Genomic DNA, 13,438 nt, shown 5'->3' on the forward strand with positions numbered 1-13,438 from the left:
ACACACACACACACACACACAGAGTAGAAAGCACAGAACTGGGTATACCCATTTCTCCCAGCTCCAGCAGAGCCCCGTGGCCCTCAGGAGACCCAGCAGGCAGCAGGACTCATTCTCTGGGTGCCAATGTTGGCATTGCATCAGGTTAAGTGCTGGTGGGGGCAGTTGGCATGGGTGTCTGAGTGTGAGGGAGTCATCTGAGGACAGAGCTGTGGGGGACAGGAAGCACACACCGAGGGATGGGGCTGGGGGACAGGGACACACCCATCAGGAGATCAGGCTGTGAGGGGTCCTCTTCTACCAAGGTGGTCAAAGGTGAGCTCTGAGCACAGGTCCATGGTGGAGAGAGCTACATGCTCACTCTGAGCCACCCTGACCAGGGAATCGGGCTTGGATAACAGCCTAGCCTCAGTGAGGCCACTTCTGAGACCCTCTAGTCCCATCTGGGGTTTTCCTCTTTTGATGAAGAAGGAACTAAACCATGTGTTGGTCAACATCCGGCTGCTGAGTCCAGGCATGCAGGTGGCTGCTGGCCAGTCCACATGTTGGAGGGCACACTAGGGACAGTGCCAGGAGGTATGGCCCTAAGCCAGGTCTGGTCAGACCCAGGCCATCTGCACAGGACTCTATTGTTTACACTCAGCAGCCCTTTACTTTGTGTGCCCCACAGTTTCAAGTTTAAGTTCTGGACTCAATCTTCTTGCCTCAATTTCTTGAATAGCTGTGACTAAACATGTACCCCTGTACCCAGATTTCCCCTGGAGCTTTTTTCTTAAAGACAGAGTTTCCTATAACACAAGCTAACCTCAAACTAACTAGGTAGCTGAGGATAACCTTGGACTTCTGATCTTCCTGCTTGTAGCAGGACAGGCCCAGAGGGTGGAGGAAATTGGCTGAGTGGAATTACAGGCATGCATCATAACACTGTTTTTCCTGGAGTATTTAAAAGGGATCTGACCATTTCCCCCCATGGGTGCTTTCTCTCATCCATCACTTTGGGTTCCTGACTGGTCAGCTGCATGCACCCAAGGTTGCAGGGGCTTCTGGGATGTCTTGGGGCCCTAGTTTCTAAAGGGGCATACTGGTCATATAAGTGAGGGACAGATAGGCAGTGGGGGTTTTGAGGGAAGCCCTGGTCCCTCATTCTCTGAATTGGGAAGGATGCTTAGAGTGGCCAGAGGCTGGCTGGAGGGGATCATGTATGGGTGGGTCTTACACCTCAGAGCACAGGCCCAATGGGAGGAAGTGGGACAGAGGGAGGGCTGGGGCTTGGAAGGTACAGTGAGAACAAAGCAGAGGAGAGGAGGGCCTGGGAGCCAGGATCTGCTGGGAGGGAGACCTCTAGGTAAGACAGACTCTCAGGCCATCTCCTCCCAATGAGAGGGTCACTGCTGACCATGGGCAGAGCTGGATGCCACTTTGGAGAAGGTGTCCTGTGGGAGCCCACAGAGGCTTCCTAGTGAGAATTTACTCAGGGTCAGAGAATCTGAGCTTGCTTTACCCAGCGGAGCTGCATAAGGGGATGATCTAACCGCGGGCGTGGTTACCAGGTGTTTGGAAGGGTCTGCACTTGGCTGTGCGGTGTACTTTGATCTTGCAAGGGGGAGGTCTTTTGCCCCTCCCCTTGGCACTGTTATAAAAGTCCTTTTCAATCAAGGACTAGCTGTTGGGTATTGACCCAGGCCCTCCGAAGCTATCCTGTGTTTCTTCTCGTCGTCTAGGTCTCTCTATCTATTAGTTCTTAATTCCTCTCTCCTCCAGCTAAGAACCCTTCAAAAGGTGGGAGCTGGACTCGCACAGGGTCCAACAGTCAGGACAGAGATGTGTCTAAGTGCCAGCCAGGTGGGCCAGCTTCAAACAGGAAGTGCTAAAGTGGGTAGAGAGCACATGTGACCCCATCGAGGCCACAGCTGGCAACTAGAGACAAGAACATGGCTGCTTCCCAGGCTCACACAAGCTGCCTTTCCCTGGCACAGCACAGCCAGAGACAGCCTCACAGATGCCGTTAACAAGTGCTTGGGCAGCCACGGTGCATGCCGCCTTCCAGCCCGGCAAGTGGTACCTAGGGGAGCTCCTTCGCTTGAGCAGGCCTGAGGGACACCTCCTGAACTTGGAGAGGTAGCAGGGGCATGTGGAGTCCTGAGTGGGGTTTTGTCTTATTTTGCTACAAATGGCAGAGGCCCTGGGCATGGGACTGAGGTCTGCAATGCAGTCATTGGCTACATCAGGATGCTGTGCAGGTTTCGGAAGGCCAGCGGTTTCTAGTACTTGGCATGCCAACACTGGGCAGTCGAAGTGCAGAGAGTTGCAGTGTCCTTCCAACTTTGTACCCAGGAGGCTGGCACACCCCAATCTCTCATCATGTAGCAGCTGGGGCCCAGGAACCTGTATTCCTCCCAAGTCCTGAGGAGGTCAGCAGGGCAAGCTCCAGTACAGCACAGAACATGCCTGGTAAGACAGTCAGTATGTAAGGGAGTTCTGTGAACTATTCTTGCAACTTGTGTGTGCGTATGTGCAATATATACGTATGGCATTGTGTGGCATGCATGTGTAGAGGCCAGAGGTCAAAACCAGGTCTTACTTCTAGCTGGCTGGCCAGTGAACTACAGGGCTCTTCAAGCCACCCCACTGGCCACCCCACCGTCCACCCCAGCACTGATAATCCACTGCACCTGGAATTTTACGTGGGTGCTGGGGATTTAAATTTGGGTCCTTGTACTTGTGCAGTAAGACTTTACCACTGAGCCATCTTGCCAGCCTCTCTTGAAACTTCTCTGTGCATAAAGGCTGTTGAGCCTCAGATGCCAACTTCTGCCTTAAAACCTACCCCTGGACAGAAGGAAGGCTGAGAGTTCAAAGAGGGTGCCCTGGCTAGAATGTGCTGATGCCCCTGCAGGGAGGGGCTGCCTGGGTGTGGAGGATGGTGCCCCAGGAGGAGGGTGGCACATGGAGCCCAGCAGGGAAGCATATAAGCTTTATTGTCATTCCTGATTAGAAAAGTGGGGCCTAAACCCCTGAGTAGGAGGCTAGGGCTCTTCCCAGGTCAGTGCTGGCAGAAGGTATCGGCATGACCTGTGGCCCCCATGGGCATGGCTGCCTCTTACTGGCTGCCAAGCCTAGGCACTGAGGCTGGAACCAGTGGCCACTACTGGAGCTGACAGGCACTGACAGCTGTCTGAGGTCCCTGGGCTAGGAAACAGCAGAGGCAGCAGTCTCCAGGGTGACCTGTGCAGGCTCCATAGGAAATAGAGACACTGATGTATCAGCAAAGGGAGGTGCAGATCCTGGTCCTTCTGGAATGTCCTGAGACGTCGGCCAGCACTGGCCCCTCGTTGAGCCCAATCATGGACTTGCTGCATGTCCTTGGTGGGCAGTGACCATTCATTCTCCAGGCATGGGTTTCTGTGGGGCTGTCCAGTCCTAATCTTCATAGCCTTGCATCCAGTTCCCACATGCCTCGAGCAGCCACCCACACGATAGTCACAGTTGGATGGAAGTCCATCTCCGACCATGGTCCAGCGGTGGCCAGCATGGGATCTGGTGGTTTAGGGGAATGATGCACAAGGAGAGAGATGCCTTAAGGGCACGGCAGTTGCAGGGGTCTGGACAGCTGGGCTGTGATCAGGTGACTTTAAGGACTCTGGAAAGGCACAAGAGACGTGTGAGTGCTGCGGCCATGCTGGGGCTCGTGGGCATCAGGGCTACTCAGTCAGGTGTAAGGAACTGTCCACCATGGACAAGGTGCTATAGCCCCTGTCACACTGAATACAATATTCCTGGGTCTCTGTCAGGACTTACAGGCCAGGCCCATCATGGTGTCAAGAGCCAGTCAGTAGTGACCATGGCCACCCACCTAGTAAAAACCACTACTCCAGCGGTCAGCAGCAGCAGACCATGCCGTCACCAAATACCTGAAGCCTCTGGAGTCAGCTCTGGAGACACTCATGAAGAGTTGAGGCCAGGAGGACTATGTTCCCACAGGCCCTGGTACCCTCTTCCTGGACAGATGACCTACGTACTCAGGAAGCATCAAGGACTACATTCAGGTGTAGTAAGTGGGCTGGTCATGCCATATGGGAGGGGATAGCCAGCCCAGAACCCACCACACCCAATGAACCTCCCACGGTGGTGATAGCAGCAGGTCTCAGCCTCCCTTACCAACTCACCTGGGTGTCCTACTGCCGGGGTGCCACGTCCATTACAGGCTTCTGGACCCCAAAGGCCGTAATGAAGATGTTGACCACCACGATGATGAATACTAGTCCTGTGGCCAGGTTGTTAAGGAAGTCCAGCTTGGCATGCTTGGCTGGGTTGTTAAGGTCGTACCTGACTGTGGGCGAGAGGGAGAAGATGCTGCCCAGAGAAGCCTGGCCTGGATGAAAGTGTCTAGGGAGTGTGCTGAGTGGATCGTATAGGGTTTTTGGCCATATTTAGGATTTTGTTCCCCATTGAAAAATTGCCTGTTTTGCTCAAATTAGGCACACCTTCTATATTCTCCACTTTCTCCAGGCAGGCTATGTGCAGAGGTGACAGCACTTCTGGATGCCGAGCCAGGCCAGGTTTCGTTACAAAGGCAAAAGCGCTGAACTCCAGAGCTTTAGTTTACAGACCCCGCTATACCTTAGGCTCTGCTACTATACCCATTTCACAGGTACAGACCATGAAGTCCCAGAAGGTCCCCTCATTAGCCCAAGGTCATATTGCCAGAAAGCAAATCTGGGCCCTCCCTGTTCCTGATGGCATCTTCCACTCTGAACAGGCACCAAGGTTGCCCTGGCAACCCCAGCCCACGTCCCCATCTACCATCCATCTATGCCTACCCAAGGAAGTGGGTCATCTGCTGAGGGGACACTCAGTGACTCAGTTTGGGAATTAGTGGTTATATCCTACATTTTGGATTTTCACTCGGAATCAGAAGGAAGAGTTGGGCATCCTGTCCATGGAGACAGTAGTCCAGGTCCAAGGTCACCTTCTGGGCCCAGAATTATCTTATCTCCAGAACTGCTGAGTCTCTCCATTCTTTATTCCAGAGTCCCCTCTTTACCTCCTGCCCCAGGATCCCCTCATCACATCTTGACCCAAGGTCTCCTCCTTGCTTCCTAGGTAAGGGTTTCTTCTTTGTCACCTAGGGAACTTGGCTGCTCTTTGTCACTGGACACAGGCAGCAGAGTCAGGCCTGAACTGGTCTAAGCAGGGAGGACTGGCTAGCAGAAGCTACCACAGGGACCCAAGGAAGCAGGTACCCAATTCCCCCTTCCCCTGCACTACCCCACCTTCCAGACCCTGGGGACCCAAAGCTCTGCTTTCAAAGGGCAGGGTCAGAGGCGAGGAGCCACAAGCCTGGCTACCTGAGGGCCAAGTATTTGAGGTAAAACCACTACAAACACCCCCTACCCCCCCACATACACACCCCTACCCCCCCCCCCACGTATCTCCCTATCCATCCTTGGGGCTGTTCGAGCTGCCATGGGCCCTACCCAGGAAGATGAGAAGCACGCCCACTCCGATCTGCAGCACGAGAGAGATGGAGATGAGGACCACGAGAGGCACAAAGAAGGCAAAGTCATGACCCTGTTCCACCACGGCCTTCAGCTGCGATGCGTTGGCCATGAGCAGCGCGATGTCCAGCATGCTCTCCGCCGCGCTCTTCTTGTTGGCATAATGGTTTACATTGATGGGCCGGTTCCTCCAGCCCCAGCGAGGTGGCTGTGGGGAGCAAAGTGATCAGTAGGGCAGGGTCAACTTGGGGCTCTGGAGAGAGCTACAGGGAGAGGTCACGAAGGGGTTCTGGGTCTCCCTGGGCCTGCAGGGAGTTGTCAAGGCCCCTGCAGGTAGGGCTTCAGATGCCCCGACCCTGGCAAGTGCTTGTTACTCTAAAGAAATTCCCTGGGGTAAAGTTCTGGAGAGAAGGAAACCAGAACACCAACCTCAGCACACACACATACGGGCCTCCAGCTGAGAAAGACCATGGCCCTCACTATCCCGTGCAGAAGGTAGTCCTCCTTGCCTGTGAACCCTGGGCCTCCCCTCCCCCAAAGTCTAGATTCCTGCCTGGTATCAGGAAGAGAAATGAGGTGGGAGTAGACAGGTCCCTGCATGCTGGCCCGGGCTTGAACTAACCTTTCCTGGGCTGAGCCCAAAGGTCTGGTCAACCCTGCCTTGGCTCACCTCTCAGCCCCAGCCTCACCCCCCTTCGTGGGACCCCACACACAAACAACACCTCCAGCTTCAGCATCACCCTACAGGATGGTCTGGTCACCCTGTTTAGCTACAGCTACTCATGGATATGTGTCACCAAGAGCACACAGCAGGTGCTCAATAGATGTCCCACCATCCTGTATGCAGTAGAGCAGGATGTCTGTTTCTTGAATTTTCATAGTAATGACAGAGATATAATTCCAAGCTCTCTTCAGGGTAGGCAACCCTTGATGGCATCCTCTCTTCTCTTAGGGCTAGTCCCAGCCCCTGCCCCTCCCTGGAGGCGACTTCCTAGGTCACCACCCACCTCTTACATTGCCAGTCACAAGAGACCCTGTAGGTCTCTCTATCCACAGGGGCTTCCCCTTCCAGATACCCCCATGCTCTGAGGTTCTTTCTGGAAGCCTCTGCTTCCAGTGTACCTCCCCTGGTCCTCCTGGTAGGACCTGGCTCCTCCTGTCACAAGAGGTCACCTCTCTAGCTGGCTTGCTTCACTCTAAGTGGCTGGTTTTCTCTTTCCACAGAGCCAGTCAGCTCTCTCAAGCTGCCCTGGTTGGGCCCCTTCTCAGCTCCCTAGGAAAATCTCAGCAGATCTAGGCTCAGCCCTTTGTCCACTGCTGCCCCTGAGCCATCAAATCCTGAATTATAACCTCCAGGGAGTAGGCATGGAGCTGAAAGAGGTGACCAGGGCCGGCTGCTGGCGGCCAGCCACCGGGGGCCACCTTGAAAGATCCTGTTTCTAGACTCATGAAAGATGCAGGGGATGGAGGCTGCGCTGCAGGGCTGTGGGGAAGGCGTCCACTGCACTCAGGTGACTGCTGCAGGCTGGAAAGCCCAAAGCAGGGGCCACTGAGCTGACAGAGGGCAGGCCTTCACTTGGACGGTGTGTGTATCTTTAACCTGAAATTTCTTCTGAAGTCATGTATTCAAGAAGGAAGGCAGCGTTGGGGGTGGGAGGCACAGGTGCACTCTGCTGCCTGAACCTGGGCTGGAACATCCCAACCCCCACCCTGACCCCTGCTTTCAAGGTAAACTGCACTTTGAATAGCAAGCTCCCTTTGGTCAAAATTCTTACTCAAGAGGACATTCCTAGTGTGTGAGTATGTGTGTGGGTATTTGTGTATAATTTTATGTGTATATGAAGTTGTATGTATTGTAGAAGTTACAAATGCATGGATGTACATAGGTATGCTTACATGATCAAAGTACTGTGCATGCATGTGTGTGCACAAGCCCACATGCCATATAACACATACATATAAGTATCTTCACATAAACACATACAGATAAATATGCCTACGCATGTACGCATATGACATAAACACAGAAAGTGGAACTTTTGATCACTTAGTTGGTGGAGACGAGAACTCCACCAACTCCAGAGAATGGATGAGGTGAAGGCATAAATAGCCCCAGGCTAAGCTTGCTGAGCAGCAGGAAGAATTTCTTCTGATTCTGAACCATTTAAATACTTCATGACCACATGGTCACAAGGACCAGATACATGAATGAACTGCCTCACGTCCCTAACCTCACTCTCTGCCCTCAGTACTGAGTCACAAATGCCTAAGCCCCTGCTGGCCTCACTCAAAGGGCAACTGAGGCTCTGTGTCGGAAGCTCCTTTCCAAAGCCACACAGCAAGTGGGAGCCGGGCGACAATTTGAACTCATGCTTTGGGGCTCAGAGCCCTGGCAGCTGACATTCCAAGGAGACAGTTCTCAAGGGGCTCTCTCTCTCTCTCTCTCTCTCTCTCTCTCTCTCTCTCTCTCTCTCTCTCTCTCAGGACAGCTAGTCTTGCTCAGTCTTTGTCTCGAATATGCCATAGGGCTTGTGGACTTAACACCCTGAGATGTGGCTCAGAGCCCTTGGGACCAACAGAGGCTACAACCCACCAGCCATCTGCTTCCCTCTCAGTCTGTAAGATGATGATAAAGGCCTCAGGCCGAGGGACAGGCCCAAAGGCAAAGCAGGCCTTTGCCTGGTGTTAAACTCTACTTCCCACAGCCTGGCACTGTGTCCCCCACAAGCTGCAGGTCTCCCCACCTTCATATCTGGGGATGCCCTCTGGAAACCTGTCTGCCACTGAGTAATAGGACACACTATTCTCCTCTGGGGATCAGGATATGGAGGTTCCAGGGGCCTTGTAGGATACCTCCAGGGAGAGGGAGATTCAAATTCAAACCCAGGATGTAAGCTCCACACCTAGGGCTGTACCTGCACACATACCGTTGGTGTCCACTCTGGCAAGGGCCTCTGAGGTTTCATGCAACTGGGAAGCAGCCTACTCCTGGGGTCTGATCCTAAGTTATGCTGGTGACTGCCACACAGGCCTCTCCCAGGACGTACAGTAGGATGGATCCAAGGGTTGCTGGGCCACAAGCCACAGATCAGGGAGCCCTGTGGGCCTAACTAGCTGCCTGAGCATGCTAGGAAACCCTTCCATGCCTGTGCCAGTGACCTGGGCAGATCAGGGAGAAAACACACTGGTTAATATGTCCCAGGGCTGGCAGGAGTTCCCTGAAACCTCAGCGGCAGCTGGGAACTGACATGAAACAGGCTCTTTTCCTCTAAACACCAAGAAGGAACATTGTGGAGTAGTCAGCACGTACAGGGGCTGTACTAGTGAGGGCCTGGTCAAATGGCCTGGGGTCACCTGATGGTTCACGGCTGAGGTGGGAAGGGAGTGGGTACCTAAGGGCTGGCTTAGTCATAGCACAATGGGTACTACGGACCCCCCCAAAGCTTGGATGGGGATCTATGCCCATCAGCTTGACCCATAGAGCAAGATGCTGTCCTTTATACACACACCCTGACGTTCCCAATCTCACCACACCAATGGCCAGCAGGGTGACTGTTTATCAGTAAAATAAACAGGAAAATTCAGGGAATTTCATACCATGGTTTCAGAGGCCTGTGACCTGTTGGGACATGCTGCATCTAGTGGCAGGGCCAGGATGTACCTTTACTCTCCCCAGTGACAGACTTCAGTCAATGAGCAATATCAGCATACGAACCAAACAGAAACAAGAAAGGCCAGGCCAGGCACACAGGCTCTCCATGAGGCCAAAATGCTGTCCTAGGTGACCCAGAGGTCCAAGTCTAGGTAGATCCTGGATGGCCCCAACCTGGACTGCTCAGAGGCCCTGTCACACACCAGTAGACGGTGGGGGTTACTGTGGCATGGGGGCAGGAGCTGGGGACCCACCCCTAGGCCAGCTCCAGCAGGAAGCCACCTGTCCCTGTCGGAATCTAAAGTCCAGACTTCTGCACCCCAGGCTACACTGCCCTTGCCCAGGGAGCCTAAGAAGCAAGACAGAAGTGTCTCCTGGTTCCACATATGCATTCCAGGCAGGAAACCCCAGTGAGGCAGCAGGAAGCATGGGAGGCGGGGTCACCACAGCAGACTCACTTCCTGTGGCTCAGAACTGACCAGGAGTGACCCTGAGCCCCACTAGGGTAGCCTTTAGAACTTGGTTAAGATCTGACTGTCCCAGGATCTGCCAGGCAAGCAGAAATGAGGAAAATAGGAAGCTTCTCCAAGCAGCTGAGGCCGGGCCGAGGGAATAGCAGTGTACAGTGTCATGGCCTGAAGACCTAAGATATGACCATTGATACCTCAGCCTGGGCTCAGTGAGAGGGAAGAGAGCAGGGCAGGCACCACAGGGCTACGGCCCAGCTCCATCTCAGCCACCTCCCTCCTGCAGGGCCTGACATGAAGCCCAGCGTCATCACACGGGCATGGCATTTCCACACTGAACTGGTGTTTACTGTTTCTCAGCTGCCAGGTCAAAGTGAGCTAACTCACAAAAACCGCCTCAGTCTGTGGACATTAGCGAGGCCTTTAGATAATTGGCTCTGGGGCACCTAGCATTTGGAGGGCACGGGCAGAGAGCGCTTCCCTAGTGCTGTGCGTAAGAGGACCCAGCAGGGCAACTCTGCTGAGCCTCAGCCACCTGGGAGGTTGTGGCGCCCCCTTTTCCAGAGGGTTAACTGAGTTTCCCTTGGGGTTCCACCCTGGGGACAGTGCTGTCCTTCCCAAACCTCTGTGGGTGTCACCATGAGAGTGTCTCCATAGCAAACACCACCCTGTACTGTACTCTGCTGCAAGCATTTCCTTTACAGCAGCCATACAGTTTTAACTTAGCAGAAGCACTGTTACCACAGCATTTCACAGATGATAAACTGAGGCACAGAGTGCTGACGTGCCATGCCATAGAAAGTTGAAGGTTGGGAAGGGGGGCTTGGCATTGAGCAGGACAGCCTTCAAGGCTGGCCACACCCCAGGGAAGCACCCTGTCCCCAGTGACCCTAGACCAAACCTCCCACCCAGCCCTGGATGTCCTCAGTAGTCCAGCCTCTGGTCTCCACTTGCACGGTTTCCTCTGCCTTGGTTCTCTCCCACTCAACCAGAGGGCCAGATCCGTGTCCCTCCAGCAAGCCAATGCAAACAACTCCACCACAGAGGAGCCTTCCCTGGCCTGTGCTCACTACCAACCACCACGTCAGGCAACCCTGCATACCCCTGAGAAGCCTACATTGTTGCTTTCATTTTCCTACCCATGATATTCAAAGAAGCGGTGGGGATCAATCTCTCTCTCTCTTGTTCCCAGAGCCAAGACAGTGACTTCTGAGCACCCCCCCCCCCACACACACACCCAATATCTCCTGTGGATATATGCTCAGACTTCCCTTGGGAGGCACAACTCATCCAGCTGTCTGCAGAGCTGAACAGACAGTACTGAAGGAAAGACACAGCTAGGCAAGGCCAAGGGCTGGAGACAGGCAGAGTCCCGCTTCAGACCAGCTTCTAAACCACCTGCCCATCTGCTCCTGATCTGCATCCCCTGTCCTTAAAGGCAGAGAGAGATTGGTTCTTCCTTTTAAAATGACATTAAAAAAAAAAAAAAAAAAAAGGCCCAGAGAGATGGAGGGCCCTCCCCAAGAACACAGCCAGGGTGTCCCTTACCCACTGCTTCCAGAGTGCTCACAGACTTTGACAGAGCCCACAGGTCTCAGCTGGCACACCTGAACGAGTCCAAGGCTCTTCTAGTGCTGTTTTCTCCTCTCATCCAGGGACAGACACCCATGCTTCCACCTCTTGCTCCTCTGGTCCCTCCTCCCTGAACAACCCTGTTCCCACGGTATGGGCCTGGATCTGGGCAGAAAGTCTCTGTTCCAGTCTATTTTGCTTCATGAGGACTTGTGGAAAATCCCAGCCTGGTGCAATTCCCCACCCCCATCCCTGAGGGGGGGGGGTTCGGAAAAAGAAGGAATGTCCAAAGTCAACAAGTCACAGAGGGCCAGAGGGCCATGCGGGGTGGTACTAGTGAAGGCTGGGCCCTGGCATGCTCAGTCCTTGCCCTGGAGGTAGACTATGAGGTGAGGGGTGAAGAAGGATGATTCCTCAACATGGGCATCCGACCACTGCTGTGGCCGTGGCAGAGCAAACTCTGAGCAGGTCCTTTCAGCCCTAGAGTGGACACCCTGAAGGCTGAGAGGGTTCTGCTTTTCATAGGCAGCTGACCGCAGCAGGGGCACAGCCTCGGGTTTCCCCTATCACTGCTGCATGCAACTGTGTGGTCACCGTGTGGTGACGTAGCTGTCTGCTTGGTGCTGGCCCTCCAACCAGGAGACAGCTCCGAGGCGCTGGAAGTTGGAGGGTGGTGTGGGAGGAAGGAGAGTCCGGGAGAGGGGGATGCCAACCACCTCCACCCGAGGAGTGGTGCCAGCCAGACGCGGACTCCGTACAGCGGGGCGACGGCAGCACGCTAGACCTCCTGGCGCCTCTGCCCACCTGCTGTGCTGGCCCCAGACCCACCTCTTGCTCTCGGGACAGGTCAAGCACGACTTTGCCCGGGAGCAGCGGCCGCCGCCGCCGCCGCCACCACCACCACCACCACCACCACCACCCCGCAGTGCGGACGCCGCGCACACCCGGCCCGACACCCACAGGTGCCCGCTGCTGAGCCGGGCCCAGGGAGGGCGGCGCCGGCCAAGGTCACACAGCGGCCGGGGCCGGGGGTGCTGGGATCTTACCGAGGCGTCGGGGGAACCGGGGAAGTCCGGGCGCAGGTCGCCGTTGAGCTCATGCTCCTCGGCGCCGGACTCCATGGTGCGGCCACTGGGCCGCCCAGCATGCGGCCTGAGCGCGCCCTGCGCCTCCGCCGCGGGCTAGGGTTGAGAGCCCGCCCCCGGCCCGCCCCGACACGCCCCCCCGAGCTCGGCCGCCCCCAGACTCCGCCTCCACCGGGGCGGGCCCGGGCCTAGAAGCCTGATGATGGGATCGCGTCGGTCCAGGATAATCCCTCTCTGGTCTTGATGTCCCCAATTCTCAGGCTCCTTCTGGATGGCTGAGGCAGGTAGCCCGGCGGGCGTCTGCCCTCGCGATGGCATCAGAGAGTCCTCAGGGACCCTGTCTCAACGTCTCTGATCAAGCCGCCCCGGCTCTGAGCTTTGAACGTGAGCACTTCATCTTTATAAAGTTGAAGTTGCTGCCCCCTGGTTTTCCCCTGGGCAGGGCGCACCCTGAGGCAGTAAAGTCCCATTATTTGCTAAGCACTCAACCCAGGAAAAGGATGTCAACAGTTACGGGCCTCAGCTTTTTTTTTTTTTTTTTTTTTTTTTTTTTTTTTTTTTTTTTGCCTGGAGCATGGAGATATGAATAAGTGCTTCCTGCACATTCTAAAGGCCCAAGGGAAGTGTTGTGGCCGGGTCAAGAGACACCCCCCCCCCCCCAGCAAGACCACCACAGAGCAGATATCTGATGCAAAACACAAAGGGGTTTATTGATAACAAGCAAGCCCCGCTTGGTCCCTGTCCAACACATTGGCTAGCCAGGTAAACGAGGATGGCCCTGAGCTCTCAGGGTGAGGGGTTTTTAAAGGGAAAAACCGTAAGCAGGGTGGTACAAGCCTTGGCATAATATGATTGTGTGAGGGTGTATAACCTTTGAATTTACTGGTAGGGGGTTACAGTTATCATTTTTGAGCAGGCCTGGACAAGTCCCAGGCTTTGAGGCTTTGTCCTTGAGCTGCCATGGGGGCTGGCTGGCCTTGCACGTTCACACTGACCCATGCACACATTGACCCATGCACGTAGCTCTAAACTGGTGAGACAACTGGCTGAACCTTGAGCAGATAGGAAGCTACTGCAAGGACTGTCTTTTGTTCACAGCCCTCCCAGAAACTGCTTGCTCACGTCTCAGGAAACTGAAATTGAGGCCTGATCTCTGAGAGAAGA

At 54.8% G+C, this 13,438-nt stretch overlaps 1 protein-coding gene across 1 annotated transcript; it reads right to left on the minus strand.

The window, feature by feature from the left end:
- Positions 1-2,959: 2,959 nt before the first annotated feature.
- Positions 2,960-12,378, minus strand: Ninj1 (ninjurin 1). Its single transcript, XM_059262283.1, has 4 exons — positions 12,236-12,378; positions 5,478-5,706; positions 4,167-4,330; positions 2,960-3,640 (listed from the first exon to the last, which is right to left on the minus strand). The coding sequence occupies exons 1-3, from the start codon at positions 12,308-12,310 to the stop codon at positions 4,176-4,178; spliced, it is 459 nt and encodes a 152-aa protein (XP_059118266.1). The 5' UTR covers positions 12,311-12,378; the 3' UTR covers positions 2,960-3,640; positions 4,167-4,175.
- Positions 12,379-13,438: the final 1,060 nt, after the last annotated feature.

This window comes from Peromyscus eremicus, chromosome 5 (assembly GCF_949786415.1).
Source record: "Peromyscus eremicus chromosome 5, PerEre_H2_v1, whole genome shotgun sequence".
NCBI classification, from domain to species: domain Eukaryota; kingdom Metazoa; phylum Chordata; class Mammalia; order Rodentia; family Cricetidae; genus Peromyscus; species Peromyscus eremicus.